The 21,493-nt window shown below is 43.9% G+C and overlaps 1 protein-coding gene and 1 pseudogene across 3 annotated transcripts in view; both read right to left on the bottom strand.

Annotated features, from left to right (window-relative positions):
* Positions 1 to 1,354: 1,354 nt before the first annotated feature.
* On the bottom strand, positions 1,355 to 2,013 carry LOC308584655 (testican-2 pseudogene; annotated as a pseudogene). The gene has a single exon. The product of its transcript is annotated as a testican-2 pseudogene (transcript).
* Positions 2,014 to 11,691: 9,678 nt separating this feature from the next.
* ASCC1 (activating signal cointegrator 1 complex subunit 1) overlaps positions 11,692 to 21,493 on the bottom strand; it is a 55,957-nt gene continuing 46,155 nt past the window's right edge. For both annotated transcript variants that reach the window (XM_081189787.1, XM_081189788.1), the window contains exon 10: positions 11,692 to 13,206. In XM_081189787.1, the coding sequence (XP_081045913.1) occupies positions 13,090 to 13,206 (117 nt within the window). In that variant the 3' untranslated portion in view covers positions 11,692 to 13,089. The remainder of the gene's footprint in view (positions 13,207 to 21,493) is intronic.

Raw genomic sequence — 21,493 nt, 5'->3', positions numbered from 1 at the left:
CAAGAATCTGTAGAAAATGAATCACTCAGTTTTGGCCTTGAAAGGTAAGCCAACTCATTCCTTGTACTCTCTTACTGATAGCTGATGCCAGATGAGCAACCTCAGCAACAGCAGCACCCCCCAGACCCCCCCCCCCCGAAAAAGGAGGACCTGCATCTGCCATCTGGGTGTAAAATGAAGCTTCTCTGTTCCCTAGTGACCATCCTAAACAATCACTAGGCACATTTATTTCTCAGAAATCTTGTAGGTGTGGGTAGTTGTCGTAGAACAAGGGAGGCTGGGGTTGCAATCCTACACACCCAAATGACCTAGGAATGAGTCCTATTGAGCTCAAGGCGGCTTGCTTCCGAGTAGACTAGTCAGGATTGCACAGCCAGGCAGATTTCCCTCTCCTGCTTAGTTTGCACACCTGTATAACGTGGCTCCGTTTCCCCTTGCATCTACTATTCCCCCCCCCTCAATTTTCTCTGTCCTTTCGTTGATGTCCGATTTCGCCGGCGTCAGCCGTAAAAAAAGGGGGGGGAGCGGCGAGTGAAGTGTGCCCGCTCCAACACTGCAGTAACAAGAAAGACCAACCAAAGCACACTAACGTGGAAACCGATCCACCCGCCCCGTCCCAACTCCACCCCGCGTTTACTGTTCCAGGACCTTAACGATATAGCAAAGAATTTTTGCACAAGGTGGCAAACTGAGTAGGAAGCGAGATGCCAGCCTGGAACAAACACACGCACAGCCCCCCCCCCCCCGGCGCTGCGTGGCTTGCCTTGCAGCAAACGGCTCCGCCGCCAAAGGACTCGTCGAAGTTCGCAAGGGCGGGTCTCCGCCTGGCCGCGTCGGAAGGAAACGGGAGTTCCGACGGGGCTCTGCGCAGCCAAGCAAAGAGGTTGCAACGCGAGCTTGCGCGGCGGCCAGGGGAAATCTTTGCAAACTCGAGTGTGTCTGTGCGCGTAACAGGAATTAAACCGCGAGGCTGCAAAAGCTATAGCCGGGGATCCAAATCCCACTTGCTCTCGTTTTAAAATAAAGAATCGGGACCCACAGTGCAACCTCAGCTCTCCCAGCCCCGCTTTTTGCTCGACAGCCGCCGTGCAAAGAATCGGGTGCAGGTTCCCACCTACCCACCCAGCTTTCTCGCTCCAAATGCACCAGCCACTGGGAGCCCCCCCCCCCCGAGCCTTTGCAACGGTTGCTCCGCGCACTGCTGCTGCTGCAACCGGCGATTGCTCTTGGCGGCTCCCGGCGCGCCACCTGCACGCGGGTTGGCGCTGCAAGAGGAGCCGCCTCAACCCGCCACCGCCTCCTCCACGCCACGCCTGCACCTACATCCTCGACAGCAGCAGCAGCAATTGTTGCAGGCTGCCAATCGCTCCGTTGCCCATGCACCCCCGCGGGTGCAACGCGTTGCAACAGCCTCTATCCACCGTTCCCTCCCTTCCCCAACTCCCGGGTTGCCCTGGATGCTAGCGAGGCGGAGGAATTTGCATGCTACGAGGTAAAAAATAAAATAAAAAATCATGCATGGGCTACTCCATCCGGACTCACGTCTCGGAAGCGGTTCCAGTGCTTGATCTTGCCGCTGTACTGGGAGATGGAAGACAGCCATTGCTCGTCCTCCATGAAATTGCCGGGATTGTCGCCTTCCTTGGCCGCCTTGCCGTCCCCTTCCGCCAAGGCGAGGGCCAGCAGCAGCGGCAGCAGCGGCACCAGACAACAGCCTGGGGCTCTCATCTTGCCTGCGAGGCGGTGGCTCCCTCGCTGGCCGCAAAGCGATTGTTGAGACTTCTTCTTCTTCCTCCTCCTCTGATCTCTCTCCCGGCTCGGAGGGAGAGAAGGGCGGCTGGATCCCCGCTGAAATGTGACCTGATTAGGAGATGCACTACTTCTGCGAAGCCCGGCGCTGCCTGGGAGCCACCGGGAGGATTACGGAGTCTGCGCCAAAAGAGGCAGGCTTAAGTCACTGGAGCATCAGCATCACATTTGACATCATCATACCTGTTAAAAGAAGCCCACCCCCGACGGAAGGGGGTTGGAGGGGACCGGGAGAGGGGCGAGGGGGGGGCAGTAAGGACTCGGAATGCACCGGTCTCTTCGACTTCTGCCTAATTTGTAAAGAGCAACTCATTGTGGCTATTGACTCATAATGACAGTGCATAGCCCAAGAAAGACCTTGGGAGCGGGGTCCTAGATTATTTTTATGAGCAGAACTCTACAGCTTTTTAGTTCAGTAGCTGTGGACAATTTGGGCGTAGCCAGGATTTATGCTGACTGGGTGGGCACCCGTCATCATCCTCTGTCTTGTTTTGTCATGGGGAATGAAATGTCTCCACAACTGTTGTTTTAAATTGCTTTCTTTTGACACCAAGTGCTCAGAAAAATATTTTCACAAATTCTACTTTTAGTTAAGCATTTTTATTTATTTACTTGATTGGGGGGAGACTGCCCTCCCCCCCCCAAGCTACGCCCATGTCCCAGAAGAAATATACACGAAAGAGGAGCTTATTGTGATCAAAGGCATCCAAGCATTCAGGGTTATACAGAACTCTGAGCAGGTTGGGCAGACAGCAGTTTCTTTTAAAGCTATAGGACAGGTAAGAACATCAGAAGATGCTGCTGGATCAGGCCCATGGCCCCTCTAGGCCCACATCCTGTTCTCACAGCGGCCCACCAGAACCCAGGCACAAAACACTTCCCTCCTGCGGTTTCCAGCAACTGGTATTCTAAATCATCATACTGCTTCCAGCTGTGGAGAGAGAGCTTCGCATCACAGCTAGCAGCCATCGATTGCTCTCTCTTCCATGAGTTTGCCCAATCTTCTTTGAAAGCCATCTAGGTTATGGTTACCAGATTTTTTTCAATTAATCCAAGGACACTTTTTTTTTAAGCTGAGTGGCAACAAGGAGTCAGTAGTGGGGATAGTGAGGCAAAAGACCCTGGGCCCAAGCACATATGCATGTTGTATAAAGGTGCAAATCCCTCCTTTCGCACCCTGTGAAACATAAATGCGCAGAGTTTTTAAAAAACTGGGCAATGGCCGCCTGCCCGCAACTCTCGAGCCTCCTTTGATCAGTCAAAACAAAGGGGGAAGGATATCTGTACCGCCGGATGTCCCCAGTTCCCCTTCAGCAGTGGCGACAGCAGCGGCAATCAGCAACACAGAGCCAGCCTGGTAGCGCAGTTGGCTCTGGCTGGTTTCAGGAGCTGCCTGCTGCCCACTGCCATGGCGCCCACCATTTGTCCTTGCCGGAAGTTCCAGCGATGAAAAATGGCTGGCGCCACAGCAGCGGGCAGCAAGCAGCTCCTGAAACCAGCCAGAGCTGAGGCTGCCGCTGCCACGTTTCCTGGGGACAGATTTGCAAATCTGGGGACATTCCGGGGATGGAATTTGTCCGGGGACAGATTTGCAAATCCAGGGGCATCTGGTAACCGTAATCTAGGTTGTTGGTTACCACTACTTCCTGCGGAACTGAGTTCCATAGATTAACTATGCGCTGCATTAGGAATCACTTTCCTGTATCTGCCCTGCATCTTCCATCATTCAGCTTCACTGAATGCCCACCACCAGTGCTGGCATTGAGAGAGGGGGGGTGCTTCCCACCCCCCGTGTCCACTTTCTTCCTGCCATGCATAGTTTTATAAACTTGCGTCGTGTCGCCTCTTACTTGCCTAAAAAGTTCCCAGTGCTGCAGCCTTTCTTCATAGAGGAGTCTCTCCATCCCTTAAAGGGTTGTGTCACACAAGATGAATGGGCCTGCCATAGGCTTGGCACTCAACAGGGAGCTGTAGCGAGCCCAAGTGTACCCAAAGGAGACACACAGTGATGCCCTTAGGTAATATTAGCTTCTGGACTTCATGGTCATATGGGACTTGCAATATGTACTAAGCCAACCCCACTGTGTTTGGGGGCGCTGCCCAGATGGCATCACTCGATATAGCTGTTTGTTGCATTCACACTTTACATCTTAATTTTACTCCCCAAAAATGGCCCCCTGGAGCTAGAGTGGCTTTAAACCCCTCAGGTCACATCAGATACTGTTTCTCCCACACCCATGTTTCCCCCCACTTCCTAGCTATATGATACCGCAGGAACTCTCTGGGGGATTACAGCTGTTTGTAACGACTTTGCCAAATGTGATAACTAAACATTTCAAGCCCAACTGCTTTTACTCAAACCCCCGCTCCCCAACTGAAAACTGCTGGATTCCGTACAATCTGGTGTCTTGAGGGTTCCTAACCTATTCTCACCCAAGCACCAATGCGGCAATAGCGAGATCATACAAAGGACCAGGCCTGTACCAAACACAAACACCTTATCAGAATATCTGGACACATCTTAAAAGTGGGGAAGGGGGCACCCATATGGTAGGGCACGACCTGCCAGTATTAATAATTGTGAGGCCATTGTTCTCCACAGGAGAGAGTTATGCATGTCCTGGACTTTCCTTCTGAAATAATAAGTGGGAACTGAAAGTGCTTAGCTGTGGCAGGATCACGTCCACAACACTGACTCCCCTCACTCCCCAAATGCATACTGTACTCAGATTATTAAATGCAGCTACTCTTGCTGACCTGAATACTGTAGTTGTAGAACCTGTCAATTGAAACAACAGCGATAAAAACTAACCTCTACCTCACCAGATGTCCACCCTCCCTGTTCTATGCTGCTACTATACTGGGCAATTAAGTGCACTGTCTAGCATATCACTTACGGATTCAACCACCTAGCAGAATTTGATGTTGCAAGTCTACAGTGAGACTTCCTTACTTTTGCAGCAACAAAGCCAATCAGTCCTGGTTCTTCCTGTGCTGGGATTTTACAGTCTTGCCAGACTCACGCTGCAACCCTGTGCACACCTATCTGGAAATAAACACCATTGAACATGCATAGGAGTAAGGGGGGGAAAGCCAACACTTTGATCTTCTAATGTTGTGCATGCTTAAGACAGTATCTTTCCAGCTCTTCAACCCAAACCCACCCCCCTCAAGAACCTCCAAGTCCATGGTCAAGGATTCATCCACTCTAAATTAGGGAAGCAGACAAAGAGCGATGGTTTCTCTTCTCAGAAAATCCTCCAAGAACAGGAGACAAATGAGCTCTCCCGTACCTTTTCCTGGCCAATCATTTTTGATAGAAAGCGTCAAGGAATACCAGTAGGGCATTTAATCATTGGACTATGCAGGGATGTTGAAACCCGTTTCAAGAGTTGACACACATGCTTCTCACTGTCTTGACCTGCTGATAACCAACTGCTGGAAACTATAAGCCACAGTGGGCCACCCTATCTATCTATCTATGTATCATCAGTGAACATTGCATATGAAGAGTACAGATGGGTATATTGAACAGACATTAAACAAAAACTAGAGGGTGAGTTTTTAACATCACGTGAGTTAACCAAAGAAGAAGAAGCCAGAACATAATAAGATATGTGATTATTTCCGTGGATCAGATGAAGAGTCATTCCAAAATGTGATGGGGGAAGCTGAAATTTAGAAATCCCGTTATTGATATATGGAAATTATCAGAGACCATTAAAAAGTTCTTGTTTGGCTGTCTCCTAGTGGGGGTGGGGGGAGTATTCCTATGAGGCCCAGGCAACATGACAAATAGCATGGGATGTTGTTGTGTCCATGTTGTCCCTGTTACTCAGATAATTTAAAAAAATAAAGAAAAAATCCCAGCCCAATACTGTAAATATATAGCAGGACAAAGTTTCCAAATGTCTATCATCATCATCATCATCATCATTATTATTTTGATTGAATTTATATACCACCCAAACCTGGAGGTCTCAGCTATTTCCTTCCTGCCTGTCACTAGTATAACATATTTAAGAAGAAACTGTCATTGCAGGTTAGAGGGGAGCCTTCAAGATAACAGAGAAAATGATGGTTCTATTTGCACCAGTTGTGCTAAGTCAGAGATGCTCATTCCCCAAAGATGTCTACATCATAGCTAATCTATCATACATGAGTAAAAGATCCTTATTTCTTGAACCCAGTTGACTAGCCTTTTCAGTATCATATGCCAAATGTAAAGTAGCTTTTAAGTGGACCAGTCTTATTCCCCACCCCACAGTCTCCATCCCTATTTAAAAAAAATAAAAATCGAGAAAGATATTTAAATGGAAAGCACTCCATCCTAAGAGTCCCTGTCTGGAGTAGTGCAGCCCAGACAGAGGTTTAGCACCTCACTGAGTACTAGACCCAAGCAATTAGCAAATGAAGTGCAGAATTAGTACCTTAGTGGATTCAACCTTGGTTGCCTGATTTATGAATAAGCCACATGTGGCTATAAGTTTGCAGACAATGCCTTTGCGGCACTACGTTCATTACAGAAATGCATCAGCCATCTGTTCCGCTGGCAAGAGAGGCACGATTAAGTATCATGTGACACATTGCTAGCTGTGCAACTTAACTTGGTTTAAGATGCTGCTATTTACACAGAGAGTGGACTGCTGAGGGTCTTAAATGGAGCCAAAGCTTGTTGGCTCCAAAGTCATAATCTATAAACCGGGCACCACTCTCTGATGTGGTTTTGCAAATATGCGGGATTATGAACTAGAAAAGAACGGTTTTCTGTCGAAGCCAACAAATGCAGTGATGTGATCTGAACTATTTACACCACCCGTTCATTATAGCCATAGCTTGCAGTTATTTGCATACAAAACTTTAATTATGCAGGGGAGGAGGCAAAAAATGTCTGTGTGTGTGTGTGTGTGTGTGTGTGTGAGAGAGAGAGAGAGAGAGAGAGAGAGAGAGAGAGACAGACAGACAGACAGACAGACAGACAGACAGACAGACAGAGAGGAGGGTGCTTTCTGGGGGAAATAGAGCTAAAACCCTATGCAGACTAACTTGGAAGGAAGACCCATATACCGGTAACTCACCAAAAATAAGGAACCATACATAAGATCAGGCTACACGTATAAAGGGCCAGGGTGCCTTTAAACATACAAAAGATTCAGCACCGTATAGTGACCATGAGTGTTAGACTGGAGAACTAAGTTCAAATCGCCATTTAGCCAAGAAGCTCACTGGGTGACCTTGGGCCAATCACTCTCGCTCAACCTAGCCTCCCTCACAGGGTTGTTGTAAAGGTAGAATGGCATGGGAGGTGTGTGTATGCTGCCTTCAGCTCCTGTGAGGAAAGGCAGAACATAAACGTAATAAAGAAATCCTGGTTTCTTGCAATCCTAGGTATTTGTGCCACAATTACAGTCAGAAAGCATTTTGTTGATGAATGCAAAAAGGCGCTCCTAAACTCCTGAGAGCTGCCTTTGTATTAGGAAACTCAGCCATCGCTGGTCACATGTTTTTTTTCCACTTGCCAGTCATATTTGTTCTGTGAGGCATACAGAGGCTTGATCTACTAAAAGCCACACATAATCTGATCAAACGCAGCCCATCCTAAACTGCTCTTATTTATTGTCTGCATGCAGATGGCACATCATGTAACCTTCTTTTAAGCAACGTGTATTACAGACAGGAACTCAGATGGCAACAGGATTCAGAAGGGTCCAGGTCTATGCAGAAAGGGTTTCTATCCCCCTCCCAACCCTGTCTCCAGTAACAAATCATAGGAAGAGCCATCTAGACACAGTTCATGCACAGAGCTTTTGTGTGTGTTTTGAGATTTAGCAAAAGCAAAGATAAAATAAAACCAGAAAATTCAAGCAGTGTTTATCTCCAGCTCAGACACCATTGTTGGCCAAGCTTCCTTCTATTCCAGATATGGAGAAAGAGATAGAAAAAGTATGCAGCAGGCATTATTCACAAGCTGGTCCTGAATGTTTGGGGTCTGAGATGCAAAAAATATGTAATCTTGGACACACACAGTATCATTTTCAAGTCAGGGATGCAATTTCAAAGTGGCTATCAAGATGAAAGGCTTTACGGTAAGAATAACCCTGTAATTTCCAGCTAGAATCACAAGGGATGGATAAAGCAGGGCAACATGAGCAGCAGAATCAATTCAGCTGTATTGCTCTGCAAAAGATGGTGCTTTGTCAAAGCGCAGTGCCAAGCTGTCTGTCAGGGGGGGAAGAAAATTCCCAAGTCAAAATGCTGTGCTCAGAAATTTCAGCCGGAGCCAGTTGCAAGCAGAGAGACAGAGGTGTGCTTAGATTGCCTGCATCTAACACACTTGTCAGATGTCAAGTGGCTGTGCGACTACAACCTGATGAGCCCAGTTCTTAATGTTTCTAAAGTGTTGACCCTGTCAGCTGGGCTTGTCTTTTGTGCAGGGCACAAATCAATTGCTACAGTCAGCTAATGCTACAGTGCTCAACACAATGACTCAGAAATAAGGACTGCTTAGAACACAATGCAGTGATTTTGAAACTGCCTTGGGCAGCAGATCCAGTGGTTGCAGAGCAATGTTTTGATTTGCTTGCTCCTTGTAGATTTTTGTGCAGTGTCTCACAAAACCCTGTGGCTGCCAGAAAGGTTTCGTAATTAAGGCTTGTATACTTCTGTACCCTGATACATCTGTATGGCGTGCTCCGACTAAAATATATATTAACGTAGCATCTTCAATGTATACTGCACTTTGCATAAGAGGACATGCCCCTGCCCAACTGGAGACAGGAGAGATGACAGAGGAAACAGAGGCAAATGGAGGTGCATGTTCCATGTCACTGTCTGTCTTGATCCTGTTATTCAGGGCCTCTGGTGGTATACCTTGTGAGGTCACCTTGCTTAGACATCTTTGACACAGGGTTCTCTTCTCTCTCCACCCCTTGTCAGCACCTATTTGAGGTGTGCTAATGTCCAGAACCTCACATTTTTAGATAATTTTAATTTTTAAAGGCCCTTAAAGTGTCCATTGTGCAACAGCTCCATTAAGCTCAAATAAGACTGGACTTTGTGCTGGTGTTTATTTCAGTGCTGTTACATGTTACAACAGTCAAGACAGATCCTCATTTTTGCACCTCACAATTTTTAAAGGATGCTTACGTCTGTAAACATATGACCGACGATTTCCCAGCTACCACAATTGGCCAAAGTTTCCAGGGGTATATTCACTCCTTGCTTTGAAATATGTGAATGTCCTCCAAACATTTAAAAAAGCATAGTCAATCCAGTAGAAATGCAAGGATTTGTGTTCGTTGCAAAATGTAAGCCACTTCTCTCTCACTGCAATAATATGCATCTTAAAAAGCAGAGACATCACCTTGCCGACAAAGGTCTGTATAGTTAAAGCTATGGTTTTCCCAGTAGTGATATATGGAAGTGAGAGCTGGACCATAAAGAAGGCTGATCACCGAAGAATTGATGCTTTTGAATTATGGTGCTGGAGGAGACTCTTGAGAGTCCCATGGACTGCAAGAAGATCAAGCCTATCCATTCTTAAGGAAATCAGCCCTGAGTGCTCACTGGAAGGACAGATCCTGAAGCTGAGGCTCCAATACTTTGGCCACCTCATGAGAAGACTCCCTGGAAAAGACCCTGATGTTGGGAAAGATGGAGGGCACAAGGAGAAGCGGAAGACAGAGGACGAGATGGTTGGACAGTGTTCTCGAAGTTACCAGCATGAGTTTGACCAAACTGCGGGAGGCAGTAGAAGACAGGAGTGCCTGGCATGCTCTGGTCCATGGGGTCACGAAGAGTCGGACTAAACGACTAAACAACAATGTGTAGGTTTGCATACTGTACTAACCAGCAGATTTGGGGGGGGGGTGGGACCTTTCCCAAATCTTAAGACTTAAGCCAGCATCAAGAAACACAAGTTTCTGTAGTCACTGAACTTCTGACAATGCTATGCCACCAGCTCTTGTGGTCACAATTTGCCTTCACCAACAGCATACGCCAGGCTTGCTCAACTTGGTGCCCCAGATGTGTTGGGCTGCCACAGTACTGCACCAATTATCCCCAGCTAACACAGCTGGAGGGCTGGAATAGATTGAATGTCCATTTATTTGAGGTGGGTTAGAGTTAGATGGCTATTTGGACAGACTTCCCAGTTGTCTTCAGAAAGAGGTATCCCGCGATGCTGGTACGTAGTCATTATCTTTGTGATGTGCTGAGTCCAAACGTTTGTATTAGAACACCTACCTGCAATGTAAGAATTTTGATAGGACTTGTGATGCAGCACCTGAGGTATCCCCAGTGCTAAGCATTTATGAGCTGTGTGTATTGTATTAGCTAACTGCCAAGGTTCTGCTGAGGACAGCTTTCAAAACAGATGTATCTAAAATAACTTGCTATAAAACAAAAATATATTTATTAATCAGCTTGCCCTTAAACATGTCCATATGAGGTATTGGACTACTACTCAGCTTCATAGAAATTAATTCCAGATCTGCTTCTCTCTGCTGTGAATTTTATGTACCAACTTAATCCAGTGTTGCTGAATTAATTATACTTCATACATTATAAAGGAACAAACTTATTAAATATATATATATTCAAAAAAGAAAAAGAAAGTACATACAATTAAAAGAAACCCTTTCCAATCTCATTTAAAATAAATTGTGTTCTCCGAGTTTAGGCCTTGACCTACTAAGTAATTAACTATATTATAGTGGGTTTGCACCGAAATTCAGTGCTATACTACTTAATCTGTAGCACTGAAAAAGATTTGTCAAGCTTCAGGTTGGCCCATTTGGTATTGGTGGTAGTACCCAGAAAGAACTACTCTCATGAACAATGAGAATGGCAGAATCTGGCCCTGCATAATCAAACCCAGCCATATTAATGTCAACCTCAATAACCAACAAGCAGCTGGGGGAAAATCAATGCTAGACGATAAAGGACAAAACTGGTCAGGAAAGAAAATTTATTGGAAAAGCTTCTATGAGGGAACTGCAGACAAAGAAGAATAAAAATAGTCCTCGTCTCCTTTTCGGGCTCTAATATTCAGCATGAAGTGCATTGCTAAGTGCATAAACAGCTTCTTGGTTACTGTTGTTAAAAATAAAAATATGTCAAGAAGCTTTCTGATGTACTTCTTTTCTTTCTGCTGCAGAAGAGATGCCTGACTTTTGTGAGCAAGCGGAACAACAAAAAAACTCCACCTCCCTCTGCCTTTGCTCTGGGTAAAGGAAGAACCAAAGGGGCCTGTATTTGGGCAAGCAGAGTACGGTACCTCTCAAAAGGTGCTAAAAATTGCTGTGTGCAGAAGAAGAGCACTCAGGATCAGACCTCCAATGAACTAACTGTGCTCTTCGAGGTGACTGGCAAAGTCAAGCCTTAAGAGCCTCAGAAGAGACTTTTGATAGCTGAAGAACGAAAGTGATGACATCAGCCAGCTAAGGAGTGAATAGGGAACACAGGGGTTGCATATTTTAAGAGTAATCATTAAAATGGTTCGTAGTTATTCATATGCCACAAAAAGAGTTTCACTCTGCCTGCCTTTGGGAGAAGGGCCATAATGCATTCAAAGATCCTAGCTTCAATCCCCATCTCCAGGTAGGGATGGTAAGGAATCGTTGCAAATAGTCCTGTAGGTCTGCTTTACCTGTGGAAGGTCCCAGCTCCAGGCAGGGCTGGAAGAGAATCCTGTCTGAAATCATGGAAAGCCACCGCCAGCTGGTGTCGATGGACCAATGGTAGGACTCTAAGGCAGCTTCCTACGTTGCTATATACTGAAGAGCCACTGGCAGTGAGAGAATATAATACTTAGATAGACTGACATAGTATAAGGCAGGCTACTGTGTTCCCATATGCCACTGGGTGTTTTTTTTTATAAAAAAAAAAGCCACGACAGGACATCCTGAGATGCTAATACAAGGAAACAGGTGTTGGTTGGGCTGGTAAACGACAAAGCCCAGCCCACCCTCAGAAAACAATTGTGCTGCTAGTATAACTGGATGTGGACAGTGAAGATGATCCCCCAAGTGACAAACAGGAAAATAGCTCCTGCATTCTAAAAATTGCCAGGTGTACATTTATTCTCTTTAGCAGAATTTCTAGAAAACTGTTTTGTAACATTCAGGGGGCAGGGATATGGATGTGAATTGGACATTTCTTGCCAGTACTAAAATAAGCAGCATGATTCAGTCCCAAATCAATTACTCTCAACCAAATAAACAATACAATTGTAGAGTTGGAAGGGGCCACGAGGGGCATCTAGTCCAACCCGCTTCAGTCCAGGCATCCTTTGCCCAGTGTATGGCTATCAGTCATTAAGAAAGACTGGGTTAGATCTTCCAGAATTTACTCCAAGCATTCAGTAATATGGGGAATAATATTTCAGATATTACTATGATGCTTGTATTTGTATTTGCTTTTGCCTTCCCTTCCATCTACCGTTTCACTTCTCACTGTTGCTCCTTATATACCCTTGTTCCCTTCTTTTTGTTCTGAGATGAAATAACTCTAGAACTCATACACAACAGCTTGTAGATGTTTTTAAGATACAGGTCATAACACTGTGAGCCATAGTAAATGCTCAGAGCTGCACACAAGCGAACACATCATGCCTACTGCCTTTGGGGGCTAACACAAGGAAATAGGCAAGCATTATCACACTGCTGGGTGTGATTTTTCACCATCATGTAAGCAGAATCATCCAGGGTGTTGTCCACGTGGCAAAACCTGGCCCTCGTACAGAAAAATGTCGCTTTGCATGGATTGTGCTCTCTGAATTACAGTGACCATTTCAGAGATGAAAAGAGTTACTTGCAGCCCACCTGGACATGCAGTAAGAACCCCTTCTAGGCAACTGAAGATGGGAGCTTTTGTAAACTGAAAGAATCGATTCTTAGTGCAATCCATGAGTAATAACTAGCATTAGCTATGTGTTCAAAGGTAAGCTAGTAAAAAAAATGGATTGGTAACCTTGATTAATTTATTTACAACTAACTGAAAACCTGTTACAAGCAGAATGTATTATTTCATCTGTAACCAGCACCTATTCTTCAATAAAAGAACCAATCAACTAAAATATCTTATTTGAACAAGTAATTTTTTCCACTGTGTTCAGATGAAGGTGAATTTGCAAATTTAGAAGGAGGACAGAATGACACTGGCCCATCAACAGGATCCATTTAAATCTTCTTCTTCTTCTTCTTCTTCTTCTTCTTCTTCTTCTTCTTCTTCTTCATTGTGCAGTTCTGATGTCATTCTGTTGGATCATTGGTCTCTACTTCAGGAGAAATTTAACTGCCCAGATGTTGCATAGTAACCAGAGCTATCTGAGGAGAATCTCTGAGAGAGGTAGACTGAATTCAGCTGCACTTCTCCGAACCAGAAGTTCTCAAAGAGCTGAAAGAAACGAGATGGAAATAATGAAAGATCTCTAAAAGCGTGTGCTCATATTTCTTATGAGTGAAACTACAAACAATATTTTTGAAACACTTTGATTCTGTAGGACAGTAAGAAGCCAGATATAATAGCATCACAGATTATATCTGGCCTCTGGCCCAACCGTTGGCCATCTCTGGTCCTGACATTTCACAATCCTTGTTTACACTTGCCTCAGTAAAACACAAAGGGAAACATAAAAGTGGAATCAGCCCTTCAGACAAACTTTTGCTTGCTTCCCTGGGCTCCCCACAGATTGGAATGTGAGTGCTGCTCCTTCATCAGCCAAAATGAGCTCAGTGACCAAGTTCCCAGTAGATTTCATAAAAGATGTTACTGCCTCTCTTTGTTGGTATGTAGTGGTATCACAGAAGATATGGATTGTGGCTCAAGGAAGAGGTAAAATTATAGTTTCACCCTGAGTCTTCATTCTTCAGTTAGGCCTGAATATAATATAGGCGACGACCATTTTAGGTCTGACTGACATGTAATCGCCAGTGCCACAGGTCCTTTTGGACCTGGAAGAATGGCAGAACAGAGGTGGGCTGGGGTGTAATGGAGCGGAAAATGTGGGGTAGGGGGACCAGAAATAACAGCGCCACATAAAATGGTCATTGCCAGTAGTTCATGAACTAGGTTAAACGAGGCTTTCTTTGGTGAGAGCTAGTTTGTAACGTTCATGATAAATAAACTGAGTTCATTTAATTAATGCAGGTTATCAAACTGCATACTGAAAGGAGACACCCTCGGGTGCTTTTGTTCAAGATAAGAAGAGTGAACCGGAACAAAAGGCTCTTTGACCCAATTCCTTCAATGAAGTCTTTCAAGGGCACTTAAACCACACACACACCACTCCTGAAACCTAGTTCAGGAGAAAACTGCTCCAGTGATTAACACTGTACAGGAGACAGATGAAACGATTACATCAGAATATATTACAAAGGGAAGCCAGTAATATTGCTTTGAAGAAACATCACATTCAAGTGCTTTTCTCCATTCCATTAAGAAGCAGGAAATTGCTCTGCCTTTAAAATGCCTTTGGAAAACCTTTCAACAAATACACTAATTTCAAACTCGGTTTAATGCTGCTGTGCCAAGGGTCAACAAGGGCTGAGTAGCTTAGCTTCCCCATCATGGAGGCCTTAAAAACCCACACTCCATCTGACTTCTTCTGCATTTTATATCTGTCCCTACAGACCTCAGCTCAACATGGGCACATACAACTCTTCTGGCCATTAAAGACTCCCAGCGGCTTTGAAAAAATCTACAGCTTCATTAAGCCCTGCTCATCCAGAGCTGACAATGCATTGATTCTTCTGTGTGAAACCAATGAAATTCAAAAATTTACTTGGCAGGCATAATGTAATATATTTCACTTCTTTCCAGAAATGTACTGAACTCTCCCTGGTACGGTTTATCTTAAACCACTTCTTCACTGATGTTGGCCATTTATTTTATGTTCCATGACCCTCTTATGTAAATCAGGATTTGCCCAAGTGGGTGGGGCATCTGACACCATAAGAGTATGCTAGGGGAGCCTGAGGGAGAGACATATACTGTACTGCCCAAAGATGATTGCACTTCAAGGCAAGTTGCAGCTGACTGGGCTGTACTGTCAATCTCGCTGCAGATATATGGATGGGGATGGGCAGAAGCAAAGAGAGGGACTTAAAACGATCTGGTTGGCTGGGCAGAATACATTACGGGATCTAATAGGTAGGCAAAAGGAATTTCAAAATCTTGAGTCTCTAAGTATGGAGTCTTGGAAACAAACAAAAGGTTCTTAAACTATAAATCTAGCTTTTATTTTCAGATCCTTCTTCTACCCAAGAGCTTCAGAGAACAAAGTAGCAAATGAGAATTGCAATAAACCTCACTGTCCCTACTTTGGCCCCTCCTTGACTATTTTTCTGGTTGCCTGGATGGAGGACAGAGTGGATTGTCAGTGTAGAAAGTCACCTACTGCGTAAAGAGTAGAATTTACATTTGTTGCTCCACCCTCTTTTGGTTCTGGTCCCGCCCACCATTGGCATGTGGCCCCTTGAAGCATGCCAAGAAGGGAATATGGCCCTCACTGTCCTCCACCCTTGGTCTAGGAGCTGGTCCTGAAAACCTGACTTGCTAAAAGATTGCCCCAACAACTGCTGGAAGTGCAGTTACATTTTGAAAAGGACATGAAACTACACAGGAGGAGGCCAAAAATTACTTTGAAATAATCAAGATTCTAGGAAAATCAATATTTGGATAATAAAACTTATCCTTTTATTGCTTCTTGTTAAGCCTAGCGTGAATACAGTTTATCGAAAACTTTTAAAAATAAGTTTTGATTTCATATTTAAAGCACAGGGTAAAAAAGGAGAATTAAAAAGCCCTATGCAATTATAAACACGAATCCATAATGAGGATCCAAAATCTTATGTTCCTGCAATCAAGATATACATTTCTCATATATAAGAACTAATAATGGTGTGTGTAGGGGGTTGTTTTTAAATTAAAATCCAGTTTGACTGAGCACAGTATTTAGAGAATATTTTTTGAAGACTACAGCAATTTTGACAGGGCATAGGCTTTGAGCTCAGTGGCCAGAAGTGGGATTTTAAGACTACACCTGTTTTTTATTTTCCATATATTTTGAATAAGTAGCTCTCACAGGTCCTCATAATCCTACCTTTTTGCTTACTCAGCAAACAGGATGCTCCCTGCACTGCCTACACAACAGGAAATTGTTACTGTCAGATTGTTTGTGAGCCTGAAGATGTTTTTAAAGTGAGGAATATTGAAGTATTTATTTGCAGTGGCGGGGGCGGAATGTTGAAGTTTTAACTTCTAAGGGGATTATTTGCCTCAAGACAAGCTAGCACAGGAAGCAAAATGCATATACAGGATATTGCAAATATCTATTTGAGATAACAAAAGCAAGCACTCTCTTACCATATAGGCAGTTCTTATTTGAAAATAAGCTCATGCACACACACACACACACAACCCCCCCCCCACTTTTCAGGGGGTACTCAAGAATACGCAGTACTGGCACCTCTTTTTGTTGTTGTTAAAAAGTGTAGCACTTACTGTAACAACTTCATGGTGAGTACCAGCACCTATTTTTTTTTAGAAAAAAAGGATTATATATATATGTATACACACATACACACACAAACACACTTTGCATACACAGACACAGACATAGTAACAAAGTGCAAGAGCATTCTCCCCTTCTGTGGTTTCTAGCATCTGGTATTCAGAAGCATATTGCCTTTGACAATGGAGACAGGAAATAGCCATTATGGCTAGTAACCACTGAAAGTCCTATTGTCCATGAATTTGTCAAACCCTCTTTCAAAGCCATTCAAGTTGGTAGCCATCACTGCCTCATGTGGGACTGAATTCCATGGTTTCACTAAGCTTCACTGGGTGTCTGCAAGTTCTAATGTTATGATCCACTTTCTCCATGCCATGTTATGATTTTATAAACTTCTATCATGTCACATTTTGTCTAAACTAAAAAGCCCCACAGCAGCCCTATCGCTCAAGAAAGGGAAACGGGAAACATGAAGCGGCTTAGTCATTGGCCACATGACCCAGAAGCTGTCTGTGGACAAATGCTGGCTCCCTCGGCTTATGGAGCAAGATGTGTGCCACAACCTCAGAGTCGTTCACAAATAGACCTAACGGTCAGGGGTACCTTTACCTTTTTTTAAGATAAAAAGGAAGAAGAAAAAAGGATATACTTATTTAAAATAGCCACCTGTTCCCAGAGTGGGGTGTGACCTCAACATGTAAAAAAAAGAAGACAGAAAATAGCACTTTCCCACAGTGAAATTTACTAGAACAATTGATTTTTCTGGAAAGGTACCAGCCGTACATTAATCATGAGCATAGCGCAAGATTTAAGGAACAGCCGCAGCCTTTTCTCTTCCCGCTTTCACATCAAGCCTCCTACTTTTATTACCTCACTTTATTCCCTCAGGCCTCAGGTGACTGAAGCCGCTGGATACCAAGAGTAGGCAGATGAGGGCAATAGCGTAGTCCAAAGGGCATAAGCTCCCTCTCAAAGCACAGTTGGAAAGAGGCTCTTGGGAGCACAGATGGTAGCAAAAGGTCTCTGATATTGCAATGTTAATTTCTTGCTTTGAAAAAGGGGTCCTGTGACCCTGCCTCCTGAGCTTAGGTTTAATAGAGTTGCCTTCTACTTCACATCTGATGAAGTTGACTGTGGGCCACGGAAACCTATGGCATAATCAATTAGTTTTCAAAAGGTACCACACCTGTCCTGATTTTGCTTACATTATTTCAGATTAAGGGGAGTTAACAGCAAGTAAAAAAACGTTAGCAAGTTGGATGATCTTTCGTTTGCCCTCCTTTGTTTTCTCAAGCCACCCAAACTTTATTTATGATTGTAGGTCTTTTGAAGACAGAGATGAAACTGCTGTAGGCCACCCTGAACCCATGGTCTTGAATGGGTTATAAAAAGGATTAATAAAATTAAAATTTTCAAAAATATTTTAACTATAGTATTAAGAATACTTTAAAGTGAGGCTTCCATAAATGTGCTGAATATATTTTGCTTTGGGCAGAATGAATGAAACACCCCCTTTCTCGTCTGCTCGGTTCCTGCCGTTTCCTTTCGGCTACCTTCCCCCAAAATGTGATGCACCGCTTCTGTTTTCAAACCTGGGAATAGCTACAATCAATCACAGGGCTAATATACACCAGGCTACCAGCAGAGCAGCACTGCAGCTCCATTTATGAAAACCTGGACATGCCAGCACAAACTACTGCTTTTAAATCACCTGTCATGAACACAGCAAGCATGAGAAACATTAATAGATTTGGCTGAAAAGGTGCTGGGCAGCAGGACGACAAATATAACCAGAAGAGAGGAAGGGGAAGCAGAGGTATTTAAAACTTCCTTCACGTAATCTCTCTGCTCTGCGCTTTGGGCAGCCTGTCCTGGATTTCACTGTTACTGTCACAGGTATTGATCTTGCCTAAAGTGGCAAGGCCAAAAGGACCATTTGGAATTAATTAAAAAAAAGAAAAGAAAAAGAAAACCTGGTTCTGCAGAGAATTTCAATACTTCAATACCATGGGAACAACTCACTGCAATGCTCTGCAGTTAAAAATCTACCAACAAAGAGAAGCAGTATCAGAGGACGAGATGCACCCATTCACCCGGAAATGAATACACACATGCAGTCAGTCTGTAGGGAATCCATTTGCTGAAAAGTATCAACCATATAAAGCACCGGCTAAGGAGATTAATGGTGCAAAACTGTCCTTTGTGAATCAGCACAAGAAGGCTGGCAAGAGAAATAACATGTCCTTAGCCGCCCGTACAGTTTATTCACAAAACCAGATACTCCCAGCCACCGGTGTGGGAGGCTAAGGACTCAGCCTGAAGGTAAGAATGTTTTAAGCATCAGAAGATGGAGGGGGGCCTTTCTCAACCTTGGGTCCCCAGATATTGTTGAACTACAACTCCCATCATCCCTCGCTAGCAAGGCCAGAGATCAGGGATGATGGGAGTTGTAGTCCAACAACATCTGGGGACCCAAGGTTGAGAAACACTGTGTTAAAGGAATCAGATGCCTTGTTATTGATACAAAGCAGCTATGCTGTGTGGTATCAGCCCCAAATCTAAATATACCCCTAAGGGTGATAGTTCTTAGACTTGGATACAAGGTCAGATAGGATATACAGTAAGAGCAACCAGGGACATAGTCAGACTTCTGGTACTGGTGGAGCAGAGAGAGACAACACACCCATACCCACCCCTCAGTTTCCTCCTCAGGCAAGCCAAGCTGCCTAAACTGGTCCCATCATGACCCGCCCACAGAAAAGGAACTAAAAATATGATTACCTCAGCTTAACTCTAAGGATGGATGTTTCTAAGGGCACTCCATCAACAGAAAATGTTTGTGGTGACTGCCCTTTCCTTTATCACATCTGCAGCACCCAGTTTTCCCCAGAGGAGATAAAAAAAATCCCCACCAAAAGATTCCATTGGGATTGTTTTCATGTCCACTCTTTTCTGAAGGCAAAATTCACAGTTATTTCGAAGCAGCAAGGTTCACTACATCATTTTTAGCAGGGAAAATGGTCGCCTACCATCTCACTCTCCCACAAATGAAAAGCACCAAAGTGTACACTTAAAATATGGGGGCAAATTCACCATACACATATTAATTAGCTCTCAGCCACACTGATGAAGAAGTGGGAGGACTTGACTTCAGCTACATTTAAATAGGTACAGACTGGTAGAGAGTTTGGGATAACACTCAAGATTACATTATTTGACTACAGTCTTAAAGAGCAATACATGCTCTGCATCTATCATGAAGATAATAGAAAGTAAATTTGCTCAGTTCTTGACTTACATATCATAGCTCTCCCTAGTTTTCTACCTGGAGACTTTGAAATTTTCAGTGACTACAACTAAATATACACTTTAAAACAGGCATTCCAGAGCCCTTGGCTTCACAAACTTTCATCTACTCAAGTGCCTAGCCTATATTGCAAAATACAGGAGAGTACCAAGCCCTCAGACAGCTTCTCTTGAAATTATCCATGAAAAAATTTAATAATCCTACCCTAAACAAGTATAAAATGACCTAAATTGAAAATATATTGGTCCCGTGGCTTAGAAGAACTAGCTAGTTAAACCCATGCTCTTTATAGCCTGTCTTTGTGGAAAATATTACTTAAAGTGCAAATTATTATAATCTTTCAGACTTTGACTAAATCAGAACCTTAATACCAGCACAAGCTAGAGGGAAATAAGCTGTAAGTAGCTCACCCATCAAGCATACAATAATTTATCAAAGAAGACAATGTTTGTTGTATTGGCCTGCAGCTCTTGTTCAGTCTTTTTTGGCAGAAATGAGTATCTACTACAAGGTCTCTGACAAGGAGAAGATTGGTTTAAAACCAAAGAGGGGTCTGCAAGTATAAAGAAAGAACCTCTACTGCAGTCCTCTGGGAACCACATGGATTTAGAAACACATGCTATCCTGAGATGGCAGATATTGATACTGTGGGAGAGAGAAAGGGGGAGGAGGAATGCTTGTAGGGATAAGAAATAAATCAAAGTGATTGATAGGACAAAGGAGACTGATTGATACAAATGGGGTGAATTTCACAGTTCATGAATATGTGGAATGGATCTCAGTTGGCTAGCAGGCAGATGGGAACTATGGACGCAGTATGCTTTGGCCATCTGTCCCACACAACTCTCGTTAATGAACCTCCATTGCAACATGGAACAAATCTGATATTTTAGTTCCTAGAAGGCATGAAGCTGGAAGGAATCTAAAAATCACCTAAATCCAGCCTCTACACATCATCATGCTTTCTCTTTCTCTCTCACACACTGATTTACACAGGTGATCCAGATTGCAATGCCGCACCAAACAGGAAGGAACAAGAACATGCAGTCAATGAACATTTAGTAAAACAGTTGAGTTAAGAGCCTGTCTGTCCCCAGCCCCCGGCACATTAGTACAGTGGTACCTTGGGTTACAAACACTTCGGGTTACAAACTCTGCTAACCCAGAAGTAGTACCTTGGGTTGCAAACTTTGCCCCAGGGTGAGAATAGAAATCGCGTGCCAGCGGCGTGGTGGCAGCGGGAGGCCCCATTAGCGAAAGCACACCTCTAGTTAAGAACCGTTTCAGGTTAAGAACGGACCTCCGGAATGAATTAAGTTCGTAACCTGAGGTACCACTGTATTATAAAAATACTAATGATAAAAAAGGTTTCTGGCCAGAAAATGTCTAAAAGTGCATGTTGTTATAGTTCTGAAATGATCAGATATGAATCTAATGAATAGCATTCCATACACACTTCAGAAAAGAGCCTGACCATTTTCACATTACATAGATGAAAAATAACATGAAAAATGTATTTCAGTCTCTATTACGTAACAAGAACCACAAACTTACAGCACTTCAGTGATTTATGTTCCAAGATCGTTCAACTATTTTTAACAAAAGGGCCTCTTTGCTACATTTCCGAAGCAAAGCCTACTTCAGGTCACGGGCGTCAATAAAATCAATAAAAATGCTTAACTAATTGAGGTTCTGCCCTCCCCCAACATAAAGCCTGACCCCCCCCCCAAAAAAAAATGAATCTTGGCTATGCCCATGCTTCAGGTTCAGTGGAATTCATAGATATGTTTCTTGAGTCAGATCTTTTACTGGCTCAGGAGACAGAAGTTTGCATACAACTAGCCATCACAACGAAGGAACAA

Source organism: Podarcis bocagei (assembly GCF_964188305.1).
Source record: "Podarcis bocagei genome assembly, chromosome: 4".
Lineage (NCBI taxonomy): Eukaryota > Metazoa > Chordata > Lepidosauria > Squamata > Lacertidae > Podarcis > Podarcis bocagei.
This window is presented reverse-complemented; position numbering and strand designations above follow the sequence as displayed.